At 44.2% G+C, this 21711-nt stretch overlaps 1 protein-coding gene across 2 annotated transcripts in view; it reads right to left on the bottom strand.

Annotated features, from left to right (window-relative positions):
* Positions 1-21711, bottom strand: part of Tubgcp3 (tubulin gamma complex associated protein 3) — an 84416-nt gene that overhangs the window by 38292 nt on the left and 24413 nt on the right. The window contains exons 9-14 of one of the 2 annotated variants that reach the window (XM_004663412.2): positions 15002-15070; positions 14252-14384; positions 11609-11775; positions 5293-5403; positions 4916-5024; positions 1325-1514 (exon numbers count right to left, since the gene is read on the bottom strand). In XM_004663412.2, the coding sequence (XP_004663469.1) occupies positions 1325-1514; positions 4916-5024; positions 5293-5403; positions 11609-11775; positions 14252-14384; positions 15002-15070 (779 nt within the window). Of the gene's footprint in view, positions 1-1324; positions 1515-4915; positions 5025-5292; positions 5404-11604; positions 11776-14251; positions 14385-15001; positions 15071-21711 lie in introns of both variants that reach the window. The other variant, XM_045145391.1, reaches the window with a different exon arrangement.

Raw genomic sequence — 21711 nt, 5'->3', positions numbered from 1 at the left:
TAGCAGAGGCCAGTAAGTTAAAAAGGAGATATCAAGGGAAGAGAAAGGAAGGGAGGAGGGTACTTAATAGGTTGGTATTGTATATATGTAGCTACAATGATTGAGATGGGGAGGTAATATGATGGAGAATGGAATTTCAAAAGGGAAAGTGTGGGGATTACCATGGGATACTTTTTATAATCATGGAAAATGTTAATAAAAATTGTGAAAAGAAAAATAAAATAAGTAAACAACAACAAAAAAGTCAAAAAAAAAAAAAAGAATAATGGTTATCCCATTTATCTGGTGCTGACTTCACCCTCTGAGAATTTTACAGATGGATGCAAATCCTGAGGAGAGAAATCAGTCCATTGTGCCTCAACAGGGCCCCAGCTGAAACCAAGAGTAATTGGGGAAATGAGCAAGAGTGCTGCTTTCTTGGCGAATATGGTACCAGCACAAAGGTAAAGGAGATGGACACAGAGAACACTCAACTCCTACCAAACCAGAGATCCAGAGACACAGAGGCTCCCCAGACCTGATCATTGAAGCAGACCTAAAACGAACCCAACATGGCTCAGGGAAATTTGCAGAAGAGGGGGTGGAAAGATTGTTAGAGCCACATGTTGGGACATTATGCACAGAGACATTGCCTCTTACCCATAACTGATGACTAACTCCACAATGCACGACCCACAATCCCCAACGAGAAAGGTCCCTTTGGAGGGGGGAGGACAGGGAGGAGGCCAACGATGGTACCAACATGACTGTATACACTATGTACATAACTAATAAAAAATTTTTAAAAAAGATTTAAGTACTGAAGTATGCTATATACACCCAAGACTGGGCCTATGGACAGCATGGATTAATGTAATTTTCTGTAGAGACCAGTGAGAGGCAAGATCTTCCTTCTATCAAAATGAGACATGGATGTCACAGCCACAAAGGGCCCAGAAGGACCAGCTCATCTCTGCTGGATCACCACATGTAACATATGAAGCTCCCACTCCTCTGACAGGAGATGACAGCTGTAGAGTAGACTCACATGACCCCCTTAAACTTAGGTCTTCTGAATGTTGGTCTCTCCAGCTGATGGAGATTTGGGAACTAGCGCCTCCTGGAGGCGGTGTATTGCTGGGGGCAGGCTTATGGGTGTTGTAGCCAGTCTCCCCTTGCCAGTGTCTAGCACACTCTCCTGTTCCTGTTGCCCACCTTATGTTGGCCAGAGGGTGATGTCCACCCTCTGCTCATGCCATCATTTTCCCCTGCCATCATGGAGCTTCCCCTCAAGTCTGTAAACCAAAATAATCCCTTTTTTCCCAAGACAGTTCCAGTTTCTTACTTTAGCAAATCCATCAAGTGTCTTATAAAGTCTCCTTGACCAAGAAGCAAGTACCGCCTCATTGCCTGCATGTGGTCCAGCAAGCTGTACTTTTTGTTGAGAACATCCAGTAGGTATTTGCTGGTCTCAAAATAAGCAGCATCAATCTTCCCTTGGAATGCATTTTCTAAATCTGTGAATAGATCTGCAGCTGTGAGGACAAAACACACATCATATGTAAGGTGCATTTTAACAAAGGACAAGAAAGGCACAGGTGTAGAGGCCAGTGCCAACACATCAATGACAGACCCAATCCCCACAGCTGCATTGCCAACGAAGGCAAGGCAGTCCTGAAACACAAAACTGAAAGCACCAAGAGCAGACATGTACACATGGATTCTCAGGAGGAGTGCCATGGACAGCACCACTCCCAAGTCCAATGCACTGTATAGGCTATAACGTATACAAAGTCTCACTATTGTCCTGTGATAATGGGACAGAGCTGAGTATCACACACACACGTGAGTGGCACAGCTCTACAAGAGCAGGGTGTTGTTATAAAGCCACTTTATAGCAGCAGAGTTAACTTGAAGGAAATTGCTAGAGGTTTCCTAAGCAAACAGAACCAGACTGTCGCCAACACAAAAGCCTAACTCTAAGCAGAAACCAAAAAGAAAAAGGTGTCTCCATCAGTTCATATTGAAAACAGACTGTAGAGAATAATGATAGAGCTTTGTTTAATGCTAATTTTTGTGAAGCTCAGATCCATTCAGAAACATCAAAACATGTGATTCTATTAAATCCACTTGTACACATGAACAAATGACCTATGAAACTGAGTACCAATCAAAGAAAAAATGTGTCAAATACACGCTCAAGGTAAGCAGGAACAAAAAAGAGGTGATGACTTTGATTCAAGTTCAAGTATCTTTTCACTACATGAATAAACCAATCTGAAAGACCCAAGAGACCTACTGACAGTCCTTCAGACTGAGAGGAATTAGGACAGTTGTTCTACTGGCTGTTACTGTCATTCCGGTGTGCATAGGTGCAGAAATGAGGTCCTGTGGAAACAGTGTTGTCACCTGAGGAAGGGTGAGCTGTGCATATATGATGGCAAAATGACATACTCTGTGAACTCACTATGGCCTAGCTTCAGGGGATGTGTTTACATTGATCTGTGTAGTGAAAGGAATTTTCCTCCACGATACTAGCAAAAGACAGTGGTATAGCTACAGAGCAGCATTAAACCACCACAGCAGAAGCAGGAGCAGGTAACTGATAAAGGCAGCATCTCTTATGTGTCCTCTCTAAGTATTATGAAAAGTTCTTAACTCAGGCTGGAGGGACGGTTCAGTGGTTAAGGCATTTGCCTGCAAAGCCAAAGGACCCAGGCTGAATTCCCCAGGACCCATATCAGCCATATGCACAAGGGGGCACATGCATCTGGAGTCCATTTGCGGTGGCTGGAGGACCTAGCACGCTCATTCTCTCTCCCTCTCTCCTTCTTTCTCTGTCAAATAAATAAATAAATTATTTTTTTAAAAAAAGGTTCTTAACTCCCACACACCACAATAGTCGCCTGGCTCTTCTTCTTTCTTCTTATATGGAGGCTTCTAAAAACTCACCCTCAGATCCCATCTCTCCCAGTTGACACCCTGGAGGATACATAAAGTGCATGGAAACCTTTTGCGCAAGAGAAATAGTAGCTCTCAGGTTGCACAAGCCACCTAGCCACCTGCCTGACCTTGGAGCTCCTGACATATATTCAACCTTGCCCTGAGGCATCATGGCAAAAAAAGGTGTTTCCCAAATCTCTACATTAAGCTAGAATATAGGTACACCATTCCCAATATGTTACCCTATGCAAAGTAAACTTTGTTAATGCATCAGGATGGTGATATAAATAAATAGCAAATAAAGCCAGAACTGAAAAACTACCAAAAAAAAAAAAAAAAGAGAGACTCATATATAAAATTACTGAGGCTAGGGCAAGCAGTGTGGTGGTTTGATTCAGGTGTCCCCCATAAACTTAGGTGTTCTGAATGCTAGGTCCCCAGCTGATGGCAATTTAGAAATTAAAACCTCCTGGAGACAGTGTTTTGTTGAGGCTTATGGATGTCATAACCCACTTCCTCTTGCCAGTGCTTGGCACACTCTCCTGTTGCTGTCATCCATCTGATGTTGACCAGGAGGTGATGTCCACCTTCTGCTCATACCATTGTTTTCCCTGCCATCATGGAGCTTCCCTTTGGGTCTGTAAACCAAAATAAACCTTTTTCCCCCCAAAAGTTGCTCTTGGTTGGATGATTTCTTTTGTTCAAGATTTTATTTTTATTTGTTAGAGAATCAGAGAGAGGGAGAAAGGGCCTCTAGCCACTGCAGACAAACTCCAGAAGCATGTGCCACCATTGTGCATCTGGCTTATGTGGGACCTGGAGAATCAAACCTGGTCCTTAGGCTTCACAGGCAAGTGACTTAACCACTAAGCCATCTCTCCAGCCCGGTTGGGTGATTTCTGCCAGCAATGCAAGCCTGACTGCAACAAGCAGTAAGTAGAGAAAAAGGAACAGAGAGGAGCAGATGCATTGGCTGAAACTGAGATCCAGTTTACCATTAGAAAAAATGAAATACAGTCTCAATAACCCAACCACCCACATACAGCCAGCTAAGCACTCATTTGTAGCACCAAGAAACCATGGTTCACACACACACAGTGCCAATCAATTTTTTTAAACAATATTTTAAAGCCAGGCATGGTGAAGCACATCTTTAATCCCAGGACTCAGGAGGCAGAGATAGGAGGATCCTCATGAGTTCGAGGCCATCCTGAAACTACATAGTGAATTCCAGATCAGCCTGGGCTACAGTGAGACCCTACCTCAAAAAAACAAAACACAAAGGAAAATATTTTAAGAATAAAAATTACTAAGCAAAGCCAAGTGTGGTGGCACACGCCTTTAATCCCAGCACTCAGGAGGCAGAGGTAGGAGGAATGCCATGAGTTCAAGGCAACCCTGAGACTACAGAGTGAATTCCAGGTCAGCCTGAGCTAGAGTGAGACTCTACCTTGAAACCCCCCCCCCCCAAAAAAAAAAAAAGCTGAGCATGGTGGCGCACACCTTTAATCCCAGCTCTTGGGAGGCAGAGGTAGGAGGATCATTGTAAGTTGTAAGTTCGAGGCCACCCTGAGACTACATAGTGAATTCCAGGTCAGGCTGAGCTAGAGTGAGACCCTACCTTGAAAAAAAAAACAAAACACACAAAAAAAAATTACAAAGCAAAAGAAAATAACCAAACCTATTCCAATACTACTAGCACCAAGAGGAAATTAAACTTTGACACTGCAATAAATATTTTGCATATGTATATCTATACTGTATGTGAGGGTATCAGCAATTCAGATAATCTATACATGTATGGAACAAAAAAGATTAAGCAGTGCCTATCATTATGACCACACCATCACTCTCATGTGATCATCACCATCATGTGATTGTCACCACCGTCAGTCATCACCAGTGTCATCAGTATCATTCTCATCACCACCAGCTTATCACTGTCATCATCCCCACGACCAACAGCATCATCCCATTATTAACACAACCGTACCATCCCGGGGTGAGTCTGCGGACTTGGTCACAGCTATCATCTTTGTAGTAGGCGTCTGATCATGACAAACCTGGTGCAAGAAATTTATTGACTTTCCTATCAAGAGAACCTAAAAAGAAAGATATTCTGTGATTACCCTTAGATGAAATTTAATTGTTGATACACTACAAATTAGCTGATTAAAAGCACAACAAGAGCATTGGGTCTAGTACCAAGTGAATTCTCTGAACTTAAAAGACAAATTAGAGACAATAAGGCCCTACCTTGGGAAAAATAAATAAATATAATGGAACAAAACTTATCTAACTGAAAATAATTTTGTCACATAGTGCAAGTATAAATAACAATAAAACATCAAAAATTTCTTCTAACCCTACCTTCCTGGATTGATCCATTGTAATAAACGAAGGAATCATTGATTTCCTCAAAGTATACTTGTCATGCCATAGTCGATCAGTTTTAACTGTTGGATCTGAGGCCACAAAAAACTAAAAACAAAAGGGTACTGTGTATTAAAAAATGATGTTTATATGAAATTTGAGTCAATAAGTTACTTTGGAAAGTTATTCTATGGGTAAGTTCTTCAAATACAGGGAGCCTCACTCATTAATAAACTTGCTTCCTATGTCATTTTGGACAGAAATCTCTCTAATTTGACTATTTCCCAGACAATTAAAACTAAACTATCACAAAAACAAGTGACATCACTCCTTGGAGACTCGGTGTACTGCTACTCGTGAGTATGGATAAAGCCTCTGGGACCCGAGGCTTCCCTGCACCGTGGAAACAACATGAACCTTCAAAGACTTCTCAATGTTCAACCCATGTGGCCAATAGCCCTTAGTTTGTGTGCCCCTAGCACCCCTACTTCACACAGCAGTCTAGAAGAGACACCTAAGACCAACACTCTGTTCCCAAAAAAGCTGAGTTCAGGGCTGGAGAAATGGCTTAGCAGTTAAGGCACTTGGCTGCGAAGCCTAAGGACCCAGTTCAATTCCCTAGTACCCACATAAAGCCAGATGAACAAGGTGGTACATGTGTCTGGAGGCGGTTCCTTGATGTGGCTAAAAGCTCTGGCATGCCCATTCTCAATACCTGTACTTCGCTTTCTCTTTCTCTCTCTCTCTCTCTCTCCCTTCCTCCTCACCTCCCTCCCTCGATCCCCCCTCCCTTTCTGTCTCAAATATTTTTTAAAAGCTGAGTTCAGATGCCACCTCCAGGCAGACACCACAACACACAGGATCTCTCACACAAAGGGCCAGCAGCTGCCACTGAAGGAAGAAATCTTCACTTCATGTCTCCCCCAGGCACCACCTGTGATGAAGATACCTGCTTCCTCATGCAAATCACAGCTACCTCTCCCCTCCAGCACCGCCCCACATCTATATCCCAGAAAGGACACCCAGAGGAAGTCAAATGCTGGCATCTCCAGTTCACCTTGCCCTAGTCTTGTGCTTTGACTCCTATAAACTTGCTTTCTACAGAATTGCTGTGATACAATGTTCAGCTCAGATAAATGAAGCCAGAGCTCCTTCCCAGATGCCTCTGGCAGCAGCATGCCCTGTACTCTGTACTCTTGCTTATCCTGGGCTCTGTGACTTCATTAACCACAAAGTCAAACATAATGCTATAAAGTTAGTTCCTTCTACTTCCCCCTCACCCCACCCCCCGGCCCCGCCCCACTTCTTCTGCCCTTAATGTATCTATTGTATTTGAATATATACAATCTGTATACATTAGAGATAGTGACCACTTGTGAATCACCATGCCTTGTTCCCTCCTATGCCCCACTTCTTCTGTCCTTAATGTACCTGTTGTATTTCTATATATACAATCTATATACATTAGAGATAGTGACCACTTGTGAATCGCCACATATTATAATTCTTTTCCAAGTTAATCATTTGCCAATGGTTAGCATGTGACATGTTTTAGTTTGTTCTGTTCTATTTGTCTTTTATTGCTTCTGGCTCCTGAATCTCTTACGATCAACCTATTTTTGGATTACAGATATAGTCTCCATATTTCCTCTCAGTATCTCTACCCAAGTATCTTCATTACTTTGTACTATGTTTGCCATTAGTCCTGGCAACTATATACTGCAAGGCCTGCTTTCTTCCACATGGCCAGCCAGTCGGTCTTCTGCACTAATGGGGAACAACTCATACAAGAATAAACTATGCAAGCAGAATAGGAGGAGGAAGGCACTGAGTTACACCAAGCAATACTGAAGAGGCTGGGCAGAACACTGTTCAGATGCAATCCTTACACTCATGAGGCTGAGGCAAGGGGATGGCATGTTCACAGCCAGCCAAAGCTATGGCACTGTTTTAAAAGGGTGCTCAGAAGCACCCTGTAACTCCATTTGTCATCTCCCAGTGGTAACTTCTCTGCTGTTTCACCTCACCAAGGCCATGTTATGGAAGTGCATGGGTTTCAGCCCAGCACAATCACTATCACCACTGGCACTCCAGTTTCCCCTCGAAGAATATGGAGCCTCTTCAAGCTACTGGCCTGAAGGACTAGAAGATCCATGCGCTACCCTTGCATGGTAGGTGCTCCCACCTCACCTCCATTTCTGCCAAGACCTAAACAAACCACATCCCCAAGGAGCCCAACCATCCCGAAGGGAGAAAGGCAGAGGGAGACGACCTCAGCCCTCACAGCAGTAAGTTAGGAGCGGAGTGCCAAACACCCACATTCCCCACACGCCCCATGGCAACTTTGTTCTTATCAGACTTCCAAACTCATCTAAGTCAAAACAGGCCTCACCTGCCTTTGATGCCAAGATGTCAAGGCCACACAACCCTGACTAGAAAACACAGTCACAAATCCAAAAGGACTCAAGAATGCCACAGTGAAAATCATTACTCTGTATTTTTTTTAATTTTTAAAAATAAAAGTTTGGGCTGGAGAGGTGACTTAGCGGTTAAGCGCTTGCCTGTGAAGCCTAAGAACCCCAGTTCAAGGCTTGATTCCCCAGGACCCACATTAGCCAGATGTACAAGGGGGCACACGCATCTGGAGTTCATTTACAGTGGCTGGAAGCCCTGGCACACCCATTTTCTCTCTCTCTCTCCATTCTCATTCTCTCTCTCTCTCTCTCTCTCTCTCTCTCTCTTTCTCTCTCTCTCTGCCTCTTTCTCTCTCTATAGCTCTCAAATAAATAAATAAATAAAAATGAAAGTTTTAAAGATAAAATTTTTTAAGTGTTTTTGACAATTACATAGCAACACAAAATTGATTTCCTATTAAAAAGTGAAACTTTCCAAAGCTAACCCAAGGAGAGAGGAGATGCAATAGTGGTGGGAAAAAAATGAAAACATAAACCAGGCATGGTGGTGCATAACTTCAATCCTAGCACTGGGAAGTCACAGATAGGAGGATGGCTGTGAGTTTTAGATGCCAGCCTGAGACTACATAATGAACTCCAGGTCAACCTGGGATATGAGACTCTAGCTCAAAAAACAAAAACAAAAAAAATTTATATTGCACAAACATTTTTCAACCAGAAAAATATAGTTTAATAAATATTTATAGCCATACTAACCATGTTACCAGTGTCTTTTAAAACAGTATAGTAATTAACTAATTTTATGGGGGTTTTTTGTAGAAATTTATTACCATGGGTAAATATTGAGGAAAACAGAATTGTAATAATGTCCAGGTCTCACTTTTGATCCTTGTAAGGGAAGGCACACAGCTTGGCTGTTGCAGTCTCCTTTAAGGAGCCATGGGTGCCAACATTTTTATGGCCACAGACAAGGGATTGCTACACTTATTTTCAACTATTGTTTTAGCTTTAGTATCAATTTAAATGATCAAAGCATTCATTAGTCTACTTTAGACTTTTTAATGTACATTATCTCTTTAGTTTAAAACACTAAACTGAGGGTTGCCTAGAGAAATAAGCAGTTCTGCTGTGAGGCTATCCCTTTGCCACACACTGAAATTATGCCAGAAGGAGATGAGAACCTGTCATAGCCTACCATGAATGACTGCCATGGTTACATAGTCACTATGATTGCCCTGTGGCTTGTCATTCAGCAGATTAGATTAATTGCATACAAATTGTATTTCTCTGTTATTCACTTAAACACAAGAGCTAGTTTTTACAGACAACACACCAATTTATCCTGCTAGTTGGAGTGCAGCTGGATTTGTATCAGTATGAACAATAAGATAATTTAATTTAAGGCATAAAAAAGCCTTAGACAATTTAGTCATCTTTAGAAGTCACAAACACACTGCTTCATCTAAGGGCACAGGAGCATGCAGTCACTCTAGTAGCAAACAGCTAGTAGCAAACACAAAGAGTGTGGGCACCTTCAGAATATAATTAATTCTGTGAGACATATGTGAGTAGAAGGGAAAAAAACCAAGGTCAAACTGTAATTACAATACACTTTTATTTTACTAATGCATTTCCCCCTCAAGGTCTTTTAATTTCTACCATTATGTTAAACAAAGAATCCTGGGGGGGGGGGATCAAACATCATTGTAGCAATTTCTCATTAAAATCTGGACTAATGCAGAGGCCTCCTAACTAAGAACAGAAGGGAGATTTTATCAAGCAACTAAGTTTCCATGACTCAGTCCCATCAACACAGACCACAGGAGCTCCACACTCCAACTCGCCCATCATCTGGGTCACAGCCAGGCAATTCCTGCTCAGGACTCATAGGAAGCACTGGGACACAGGTGTAGGGCTGCAACAGTGAGTACCCTTATATCACGAGGGTCATGGACAAGGCAAGCCCACAAACTGCAATATTCAGCAGGTACAAGCCTGGCACTCGCTGTACTGAACTTATCTCTGAGCACCATCCTTGTTCTGACGCCTCTGTGAGAAGCATTGCTTTCTCCCTATCTGCAGTGCAAGTATACAGGAACAATGCGGGCTTTGCTAATAACCACGTGCCCTGCTGATCTGACAGCAGGTTTACTAACTACAGGTCAGTGTCTTTTCTCATCCAACTTTACAGGCATGACGATCTGGAGTTTCCTGTGCTGCTGAAAACAAGAATGAGCTCACTTCTTCCTTTCTTTCCCACCCAGACTGCTCTTCACTCCTGTCTTGCTAGTATGCAACACAATGCCGAGCAGGAACAGGGACAGTGGACACCCCATACTGCTCTTGATCCAATGAAGGAACCTCAATGAGGAAGGCCCCCAGGGAAATAGGAACAGGGATGAGGGGATAAAAGAGGATAATCTTTTGAAGGCTGGAAAGATGGCTCAGTGCTTAAAGAAGCTTGCTTATAAAGCCTGACATCCTGGGTTTGATTCCTCATTCCCAACAAAGGCATATGCACAAAGTGACCCATACATCTGGAGTTTGTGTTTACAGTAGCAGGAAGCCCTGGTACACACATACACTCTCAAATAAATAAATAACTTTTATAAAACAGTATAACCTATTGTAAAGTAAAAATAAAAGTTTAGGGCCAGAAAGAGGGCTTAGTGGATAAGGCACTTGCCTTCAAAGCCTAAGGACCCATTTTTGATTTTCCAGATCCCACAGATACACTAGTTGATACAAGTGCAAGGTCACACATGCACACTAGGGGTACATGCACTGGGAGGTCCAGTGCAGTGGCTGGGGACCCTGGATCATGAGTTCTCTCTCTCTCTCATTAAAAAAATAAAATACTTTTTTGAATTCTGCAGCCACCCCACACACCCTTTGTGGCAAGCAGTCTGTATTCTAACGGAGAGTGCTCTATTTAGTGTACTACTGATACATTTCTTAACCATTTAACTTATTAAACTAGATTACAACTTTTATTAGGCTCCCGTTTTTCACTTCTTAATATTAGCAACAATGTTTCTGTAAGTGATGTCCTAATTTTAAGAACACACGTGAGGATGGAGAGACAGCTTAACAGTTACGACTCTTGCCTGTGAAGCCTAAAGACCCAGGTTTGATTCCCCAGTATGCACATAAGCCAGATGCACTAGGTGGTGTCATGCTCCTGGAGTCCGTCTGCAGTGACTGGAGGCCCTGGTACACCCATTCTCTTTCTCTTTATGCCTTTTTTTCTTTCAAATAAACAATTAAAAAAAAAAAAAGAATTACATGCTGTACTGCAAAAGAACAACCTATATTTCAGAAGGTAAATATATACATTTGCAGTAATTTGCTTCATCAGACTGTCAACACCACATGTGATACAAGCAAGCTGAAAACCACTGAAGCCATGACCACATGAAAATGCAACAGAAAGACTGGAGATAAGGCACTAAGGACGCAGGTTTGATTCCCCAGGACCCCCATAAGACAGATGCACACGGTGGTGCACGTATCTGGAGTTCATCTGCAGTGGCTGGAGGTCCTGGCATGCCCAATTTCTATCTGACCCCCAGTAAATAAACAATTTTTTTTTAAAAATCTAAACAAACAGAAAAAGATGTAACACCACAACTCAAGAGGCCCAGTCCTTGCTTTGCCATCAACAGCTACAAAACCTGGACAGAGGCTTCAACCTTGCAGAAGTTCTCATTACTGAAGTTGGGGGAACAATCTTCCACTAACCGAGTACAACTCTGCTGATAAAGGAGGTGCCAAAAGGGCATGTCATTCAAATGAGGTGAGGACATCTTCCCACTCAGAGGAAACAATAACCACAGGGAATGAACCAGATAGGAAAAAGGGTGTGCCTAAGTCTCTAAAGTCCAAGTCTTAGTACCTACTTCGTGGTAAGTGTCCTCCAGTTCCCCGTCATATATCCAGCGGTAGAGAAAGCTCAGGACAGGATGTGACACTAAGCTCAGAATGTGCTGCACCAGCGACCTCATGTAGGGGTCTCCAGTCTTTGTGTAGGCATGAACAGCAGAGGCCAGCTCACCTCCTTTCCGTCCTAAGGGGAAGAAGAAAAATACAAACACCCAAGCTTATGTTCATGGTGCAAAGCAATCACTTAACACTAACCAAACAAGGTCAAGTAACTGAGTTAAAGAATGTTTGCTTTATTCAGTTAGAAAGACATTTGTGTACCTAGCAGCAGCAATAAGGCCAAGACATCAAGATTTTACTCCTGGCCTTACATAAGTTCAAGTGGAAGTGAGGCATCTCTCTCCAAATGAGTGCTAAGGAGTTGCAAAAGTTGCAAAAGCAAAAGTGTGACAGGCTATAAAACCCAGGTCTTATATGACTTCATGCCTTTTGATGAAGAAATATATGATTCACAATACTGTAATTCACACACCTAGGTATAAACAAAAAGCAAAGGTTGTATGAATCAACAATGACAGTGAAGTTGCTTAGGATATGGTACTGGTCCAAACTCACTGCCAGCAGCAAAGTAGTCTGAGACTGCTCTGCCCAGAACAAGAGCAATGGCACCCAGGCCCAAAGCAGGAAAAATCAAGCTGATGGAGGGGAGCTCAGGTTGGAAGAAGAAGAGCTCAGGCTGATGGAGGGGAGCTCAGGTTGGAAGAAGGGGAGCTCAGGTTGGAAGAAGGGGAGCTCAGGTTGGAAGAGGGGAGCTTAGGCTGGAGGAGGGAGCTCAGGCTGATGGAGGGGAGCTCAGGCTGGAGGAGAGAGCTCAGGCTGATGGAGGGGAGCTCAAACTGATGGAGGGGAGCTCAAGCTGATAGAGGAGGGAGCTCAGGCTGATGGAAGAGGGAGCTCAGGCTAATGGAGGGGAGTTCAGGCTGATGGAGGGGAGCTCAAGCTGGAGAAGGGGAGCTCAGGCTGGAGGAGAGAGCTCAGGCTGGAGGAGGGAGCTCAGGCTGGAGGAGAGAGCTCAGGCTGATGGAGGGAGCTCAGGCTGGAGGAGAGAGCTCAGGCTGATGGAGAAGAGCTCAGGCTGATGGAGAGAGTTCAGGCTGATGGAGGGGAGCTGAGGCTGGAGGAGAGGAGCTCAGGCTGGAGGAGAGGAGCTCAGGCTGATGGAGAGGAGCTCAGGCTGATGGAGAAGAGCTCAGGCTGATGGAGGGGAGCTCAGGCTGATGGAGAAGAGCTCAGGCTGATGGAGGGGAGCTCAGGCTGATGGAGGGGAGCTCAGGCTGGAGGAGAGGAGCTCAGGCTGATGGAGAAGAGCTCAGGCTGATGGAGGGGAGCTCAGGCTGATGGAGGGGAGCTCAGACTGATGGAGAAGAGCTCAGGCTGATGGAGGGGAGCTCAGGCTGATGGAGGGGAGCTGAGGCTGGAGGAGAGAGTTCAGGCTGATGGAAGGGAGCTCAGGCTGATGGAGGGGAGCTCAGGCTGATGGAGAAGAGCTCAGGCTGATGGAGGGGAGCTCAGGCTGGAGGAGAGAGTTCAGGCTGATGGAGGGGAGCTCAGGTTGATGGAGGGGAGCTTAGGCTGGTGGAGGGGAGCTCAGGCTGAGGGAGGGAGAGCAGCGAACCACATCAAAATCACAAGCACAGGAGAAGCTGCTGCACAATGGCAGGAATACAAGATTTTACTCGATCACTAGTTTTATACAGGCTGCTCTGACATGTATGCCGAGGAGTGGTGATAGGAGATCCAGAGACCAGGAGCAGTTCTTGTAGCAACAACTGTCCCAAAGACCCAAAAGGACAGATCAAACAGCTGGAGGAGAGTGGCCAGCTGGCTACTGAAGAGGTGAAGCACCAAGAGAAGGAAAAAAAGAAGTTCAGGCAGAAGTGGGCAATCTTGGCACCTGGAGGGGTGCAGGGGTTCACCGGTTCTGTTGCACATCTTTCTCTGAGAGAAACGCCATGGAGCGAGTGAGGCAGAGCACACACAGTACAATGGGGAACAGGGACACAGCCATGCTTGAGTTCAAGTTCTGGGAGTCACCCAATGGATGGCAGCAAGTGCAGAGCTTTCACTAGGGGTAAGATGGCTGGCTCTTCACAACCCATGCAATCTTAATACTCTTAAGAAGTGATGGCTACTAGTTAAAAGTGAAAAAAAGGAGAAGTTCCTGGGCAAGGTAGTGCAAACTATGAGAAGCAATGTTGAGAAGGCAAATAGAAATATATAAGACAGAGTTCAGGAGGCCCCAGCAGACATACAAACACCAAATTGCTACCACACTCATGGCTCAACCGTCAGAATAAATATTCCAGAGACCGAGATGCCAGGTAAGGCAAAAAGGTAGGAGGCACACAGGCAGAGCCATAACATGCAGACCAAAGAATTACTTCTCAACACCGATGACGCTCCTTCCCACTTTCATCTCAGCAACAACATGAGCCCTTGAATAGGACCAGTGGACCTCACTGGCAAAGAGTTACTTTCCCTGCCGGCATGTGTCTATCAATCTATGTTCAATGAATGTACTGGTCAGGAAAACAGAATCAGACGTCCTACCTACAAACAAGTTCTGAATTAGAGCATACACAAGAAAAACATAAAAGGACCTTGGCAGTGATCCACCAAAGCTGCAAGGGTCTTCAATCTTATTTTAGGGTCATACGTCCAAACGAGGAGGCGCCGCAATGTGAGGCTGCTCTCAAGGCCCAGATTTACACCCTGATCATCTTCTAGCTGTAGCTGAAAACCAACAGGGAAATATAAGCGTAAATAACTAAGTATATCCATCATTCCTTAACCCAAGCAAAGTGAATCCAAGGGCATGCTCATGCACTTAACAATGAAGTCAAAGGTACCCTTGGAGAAGGCAACAGTGCTGCCCAGCCATAAGTGGTCTTCAAGAAAGACAAGACTGAAAATTAGCCATTACTCTGTTCCAAGATACAACGAACAATCTCATATTATGGAAATGGCTGCTATCTTTTAAGAGTAACATGAGGACTGGAGAGATGGTTCAGCAGTTAAGGCACTTGCCTGCAAAGCCTAAGGACCCAGGTTCAATTCTCCAGTACCCACATAAAGTCAGATGCATAAGGTGGCACATGCAACTGGAGTTCGTTTGCAGTAGCTAGAGGCCCTGGCATATCTATCTGCCACTTGCTCGCTCTCTCTCTCTCTCTCTCTCTCTCTCTCTCTCTCTCTGTCTCTCTCTCTCACACACACACACATAAATAAATAAAATATTTAAAAGTAAAAGTAGCATATGAAATAAAGCACTCTATACAGAGACAAGTTTATAACTCTTCAAATCATGAAGAAATTAAAAGCAATCTTGGAGGAAAAAAGCAATCACTTACTTGGGAGTGTAAAACAGAGAGAAGCCGATAGTATTCTTTGAGCTCCTGATGCAAGGCAGCACAAAAGCTCTGCATGGAAAGGATAAAGCAGAATTCAAGTGTGACACACTCACTACAAGTTGGCTCACTTGAGTGCAAAAACAATGCTTTGAACTCAAAATTTAAATCCTGGTTCTGTCAATGGTCTTCTAGCTTTCACTACCACCATTTGTATTTTAATAACATTACCAACTATTATTGCTTAGTACAAAAAGCACAAACTTTGCAGAACAGAAACGAGGGAAACGTGGCATGGTTAGCATGAAGTCACTTTACAGGATGGCCTTCCTCCATCCCTGGAGTTCAAACAGCAACTTGAAACCAGCCCCTGAAGTCCAGTGACAAGACACTTCTAGCATCAGCTTGAGGCTACAAACAGCACATAGCACCAGGTCTTTTGTTTGTTTTTGCAGGATGACTTACCATAGATAACCTATAAAGGTTGAAGACTCGTTCTCTTTAAATAAATATTCAGGGGGCTGGTGAGATGTCTCAGCAGTTAAGGAACTTGCCTACAGAGCCTGAGGGAGGACCCAGTTTCAATTCCCTCCAATCCATTGAAGAAGGATAGGAAAAACCTGGCTTTTTAAGGCAGTTTCAGTTAGAGCTTGAGGCCCAAAGAGAACCAGGAGACACCAGCCCACATGCCACCTCATCTCAGCACAAAAATGGAACTCTTGGTAGAAATGGAACTCAGGTCACATGGATACTGATCTTATAGTGGGCCCTGCTGCACAATCTAGGGCACTACCCAGATGGGCTGGCCCAGGTGTGCTGGCCCTGGGGTTCACCCTCCAAATCTACAGACCAATCAGGTCTTCCCCTTGCAAACCTGAATCTGATGTTATAAAGGCTACTTCCTCCACCCCTGCCCTAGGCCTCAGTGTGTGTGTTTGGGTGTGGGGGACCTCTCTAGAATCCCATTCATCTGCGCTGGGACACAGATGAGTTTGGCCTCAACCCCCACCCAGCCTATGGGGGTGGGAGAGAGCATAGCATTGCTTCTTGATCTGAACTTTTTGCTTGTCTTTGCTTTACAGTTTAAAATAATCTTCTACTTTGATAACTTGTTTGATTTTCCTCTGGTCTCCAAATCTACCACATGTGTACTTTCCTTACAATCCCAATCTACCACATGGGCGCTTTCACCAACTCTAGGCTTTCTACCGGTGCAATTTCTTTAAACTCGGGCTAACCATGAGTGTAACTCTTTATTACTCATTTCTCTTCCAAATTCCCTGTCTCTGTTTTGATATTTTCTCTATACTGTTCTTCCTTAAGTCACTACCATTTGCTCCACTAACTTTCTTCCATGGGGAAAAGCACATGGCAGATGCCATGCGTATTCCTCCTAAGTCTCCCTACACAAGTTCCTAGATTCTACTTTCCACTCATTTGCAGTTCTACTCTAATCCCTCTTTAAAGGCCTCAGTTTCTTTACCTTCCACCTGTTTGCAGCTTTAATCTCTCTTTTAAAGCCTCAGTTTCTCCTAAATTCGTATGCCTGCAGCTTTATTCTAATCTCTTTAAAGGCCCCAGTTCCTCTTAAATCCCAAGTGCCTTTAAATAAACCCCACAATTTGTGATTTCCCCTAAATGAACTTAGTAATTCATAATTTATCCTTCTTGAGTTAGTCTTCATTAATTCTTCATTAAAGGTAGGACAGAACCTAAAACTTGGGGTTCATAAATTCTGGGGGACCTCTCTTGAACCCCTAATCCCTGCAATACCATGTAAATCCAAGTGCACAAGATGGTACATGCATCTGGAATTCATTTTCAGAGGCTAGAAGCCATTATGTTCCCCCCCTCTCTCTTTTTTAATTTTTTATTTATTTATTTGAGAGCGACAGACACAGAGAGAAAGACAGATAGAGGGAAAGAGAGAGAATGGGCACGCCAGGGCTTCCAGCCTCTGCAAACGAACTCCAGATGTGTGCGCCCCCTTGTGCATCTGGCTAACGTGGGACCTGGGGAACCGAGCCTCGAACCGGGGTCCTTAGGCTTCACAGGCAAGTGCTTAACCGCTAAGCCATCTCTCCAGCCCTCTCCCTCTCTCTCTCTTAAACATATAAATATATACATATGTATATATATATGTGTGTTGTGTATGTCTATATTCAGGCTCCATGCTTTTCTACAAACCTTAATACAACATATATGCATACGATGCATATAAAATATGGGCTTACTTTACTGTATGGTTTATGAATTGGGACTAATACCCTTTTAGTTATAAAAATTAACATAGCTATATAAACAAGCATAAAACACACCAACTTTGTTATTTCAAAAGTGAGATTTACAAAATAGGGAAACAAAAAGACCTTCAGGAAAAACCCTGAGCTCCTAATGAAGACTGACTCTCCTATCACCATTCTCAGACTCACTGCTAGGTTCCTTAGAAGTAAATGAGGCGTCATGTAGTGGAAATGCTTACTAAAACACTGACCAGTTTCCTCAGTTAAGAAAGCATTCTGAGTGGGGCGTGGTGGCGCACACCTTTATTTCCAGCACCTGGAAGGCAGAAGTAGGTGGATTACCATGAATTCAAGGCCACTCTGAGACTACGTAGTGAATTCCAGGTCAGCCTGAGCTAGAGTAAAGCCCTACCTCAAAAGAAAGGGGGGCTGGAGAGATGGCTTAGCATTTTAAACACTTGCCTATGAAGCCTAAGGACCCCGGTTCAAGGCTCGATTCTCCAGGACCCACATTAGCCAAATGCACAAGGGGGCGCATGCGTCTGGAGTTCGTTTGCAGTGGCTAGAGGCCGTGGCGCACCATTCTCCCTCTCCCTATCTGCGTCTTTCTCTCTCTGTCGCTCTCAAATAAATAAAGTAAAAAAAAAAAAAAAAATGCCTAAAAAGAAAAAGGAAAGAAATTAAGAAAAAAAAGAAAAAGAAAAAAAAGTAGTCTGGCATTTGTTCAGGATTCATATCGTACACCCTGTTCCCCCAGCCACCAAGAGCAGAAACATACAAACACAGGAAGGCCATCAAAAGAAATAATCAAGTTGAGATCTGCCATAAAGCCTGGGCTGGAGGGATGGCTTGGCGATTAAGGCATTACCCTGCAAAGCCAAATGACGCAGGCTCAATTCCCCAGGACCCAGGTAAGCCAGTTGCACAAGGTGTGCAGTGGCTAGAGGCCATGGCATGACCATTCTCTCTCTCTCTCTGCAATAAATGAATAAAAATAAATAAATTTTAAAAAAAAAAACAAATTTAAGCCAGCACAGGCTACACCAGCTCAATTACAAGGCATTCATCCCGAAGGCACAAACACCAGCGCTCCCTGGCAGTGCCTCAGCATGCACACATTCTGAGTGAGGCCACCGTGGCTTGCAAGAGAAGAAGCAATGTTAAGGTCCACAGTATTTTCCAGTGCACAATTCTGTTCCATCCAGGGTTCTAGGGCCAGCTCCTTTCTCCACTAGGACAAAGACCATCCCAACAAGAGCATTCGTTAAGTCTAATATAACCCATAGCAGCTTCCTAGGTGATTAGAGGGTGTGACGTGTGACTTAGTAGCAGGTAACACAAGTAAAAGAAAAGGCTGCAGCATGGAGTTGTGCCTGCCACTCAATACTCGGGCAACTGGGGAAAAACCTTCTAAGGCGTAATTTTGGCATCTAGAGAATGGGGTCAGTTAGTGCTAAATTAAGAGTCAATGAGGACAATCAAGACAAAATGAAACAGTATAAAATGCTGCCTGACGTTTCTACACTGACAAAATATCTACAATATACTTATAATCTGCCAAGAGGTTAACTCGTAGGATACATAGGGGAAGAAATTCACAAGAACTGATTTATAACAGCACAATCACCTTACTAGATTCTTCTCAAGAGAAACACAGATAGCCAACTGTACATGAAGAAACACTCACCATGACAAATCATCAGGAAACACATACCCCCCAGACAGCACGTCACTCCACTAAAAGCCATCACTAAAAGGACAAGGAGTAAGTGCCGGTGACAACAAGGAGAAAAGACAGCCTTGCACACCACAACTGGAAATGAACACAAATTCAGCCATTGTGGAGGCTTCTCAAATAATTAAAAATCAGAACTTCCAGTTGATGCAGCACCCCACTACAGAGTGTATGTCCATAAGCAACAAAATCAGTATAGCAAAGAAACATCTGGGCTGCCACATTCATTACTGCAGCACCGTTTACAGCCAGGAAATGGGAGACAATGCAGTAGTTTGACTGCAGAGTGACCCCCATAGTCTTGCATGTTTGTGATGAAGCCTCCTACTTGTGCAGGCTGTGGAGTCTTTGGGAAGTGAGACTCTGGGGAGCTGGCGTCCTTGGGAGATGGGGCCCTGCTGGAGGAGTCACTAAGGGCAGATCCTGAGGCTTCTTAGTCCAGCCCACAGAATGTCCAGTGAGCTCACTCAGACTTACTTCCTATGCTACAAGACCGAACACTCCAGATTCCTGCTCTAAGCTACTGTCCTCCGTGACAAAATCCCACACCTCAAAACTAAGCCAAAATCAGCCCCTTCCTACCCTAAGCAACTCCCAGCCAGGTGTTTTGTCCCAGCAAAGAGAAGATAAATACTACACTAAGAGCCAACTGGCAAATGACCAAAGAATATGTGGTATATGTACCCCATGGAATACCACCAACCAGACAATATGGTGATCCATATGACACACAACAAAGACAAGGACACAATCTTACTCATGTGGAATGAGAAAGCTAACTTCATACAAGCTGAGAGAGAACAGTGGCTCCTGAAGGCTGAGGAGATGGAGGGATGGGTTGAGAAAGATGGATTGGTGGGGTGACTATAGAGAATGACAGTATACCACAAATTCAGAAAGTGACAGAGGGGATTTTGTTGTCTTCATCAAAAATTGATACTACTTTAGGGGACTGGGGAAATGGCTTAGTGGTTACAGCATTGGCCTATGAAGCCTCAGGACCTGGGTTCGATTCCCCAGGACCCACGTAAGCCAGATGCACAAGGAGGCACTGTGTCTGGAGTTCTTACGTAGTAGCTAGAGGCCCTGGTTTGCCCATTCTCACTTTCTCTGTATGTGTCTTTCTCTCTCATAGTTAAATAAATAAAAAAATTTTTTTAAATACTACTACTTTAAAAAAAAAAAAAAGAAACAATACTTCTTTGAAGCAACAGATTTGCTTATCTAGCACATATCAAAATACCACAAAGATAGCCGGGCGTGGTGGCACAAGCCTTTAATCCCAGCACTCGGGAGACAGAGTTAGGAGGGATTGTCGTGAGTTTGAGGCCACCCTGAGACTCCATAGTGAATTCCAGGTCAGCCTGGGCTAGAGTGAGAGACCCTACCTCGAAAAACCAAAAAAAAAAAAAAAACCCACAAAGAACCCTGTAAGAACATGTAATGTTCAAATTTTGTTTAAAAATTTTTTAATCTAAATAACTTTTAATATTCATTTTGTTTTGCCTCAACTCTAATAAGTAGACTCAGATATATTCGTTGAACTTGCCTATCAAGGACATGGTCCTTTTGGAAAGGAGCAAGGATTCACAGCATAGTTCATGGCTAGAGGGGATGGCCAATCACCTGCCTTTGAACCTCTGCTCCTGTGCTAACTAAAGGTACTGGCCCAAGTCCATGTACGCTCTTTAGTATCTGTCCTCAAACTGGGGTAATGCTAGCTGGTTATCATGCTACTTTCCTAGATGACGGAAAATGGTATCAACAGCAAATGGCTAGGCTCTAGACCAGCAGCTGACTATGCATTCTCTACTCACCTTCACAGTGTCTTCACTGTATACACAAAGAGAGCACAAGTAGAATCTGTGCAAGGTGCCATTCTTTTAGTAGTATGGGGAAACCAAGCACTGAATGGTCTCATGTCAAAGCCGTATTCCTGGCCACCAGACACACTGTCCTGTTACAGCCCTGACTACCAGCCACACTGCCCCATCACACTGCTGGCCACCAGTCACACTGCCCTGTCACACTCCTGACCACCAACCATGTTGTCCTGTCACACTCCTAGCCACCGGTCACACTGCCCTGTCACACTCCTGGCCACGAGCCACACTGCACTGTCATACTCCTGGCCATCAACCACATTGTCCTGTCACACTCCTGACCACCAACCATGTTGTCCTGCCACACTTCTCACACCAACCACGCTGTCCTATCACACTCCTAACCACCAATCACGCTGTCCTGTCACACTCCAGGCCACCAGCCACGTGACAGCACTTTCCATGTTGCTCTCATTTTTCTCAATGTACTTCTAGAAGCATCATTATCAGCCACATCTGTCTAAGAATCAAAGTGGGAACAAAAGCACGTGCTGCTTCACCACTCAGAGGGGCTGGGACCTTGGAAACAACCCCTTTTAAGTGTCAGTTTATTGCTCTCAAATCCCAGAGGTCAGAAAGAGAAGGAGGCTCCCTCCAATGGCACGCAGTTCCATTACTGCCCAGTCCTGGCAGTGGCAGCAGTAAGTTCTCACCTTCAGCACCTGAGGGACCACAGGAAATGTAGGGCACTTGCAGGACTGGCTGTGTCCTCAGAGCCCCTCCTTACTCCCTCAGACCTTGGTAACAACAGGATACCTCCAAGGTCACTTAGTTTACAATCCCTCTCTTACAGCTGGCCTGAATGGCCCGCTGTCTGCTGTATGCATTATCTCCATCCACACTTCCCTAGAT

This window comes from Jaculus jaculus, chromosome 3 (assembly GCF_020740685.1).
Source record: "Jaculus jaculus isolate mJacJac1 chromosome 3, mJacJac1.mat.Y.cur, whole genome shotgun sequence".
NCBI classification, from domain to species: domain Eukaryota; kingdom Metazoa; phylum Chordata; class Mammalia; order Rodentia; family Dipodidae; genus Jaculus; species Jaculus jaculus.
The sequence above is the reverse complement of the archived record's forward strand: the minus strand, read 5'-3'. Positions and strand labels throughout refer to the sequence as shown.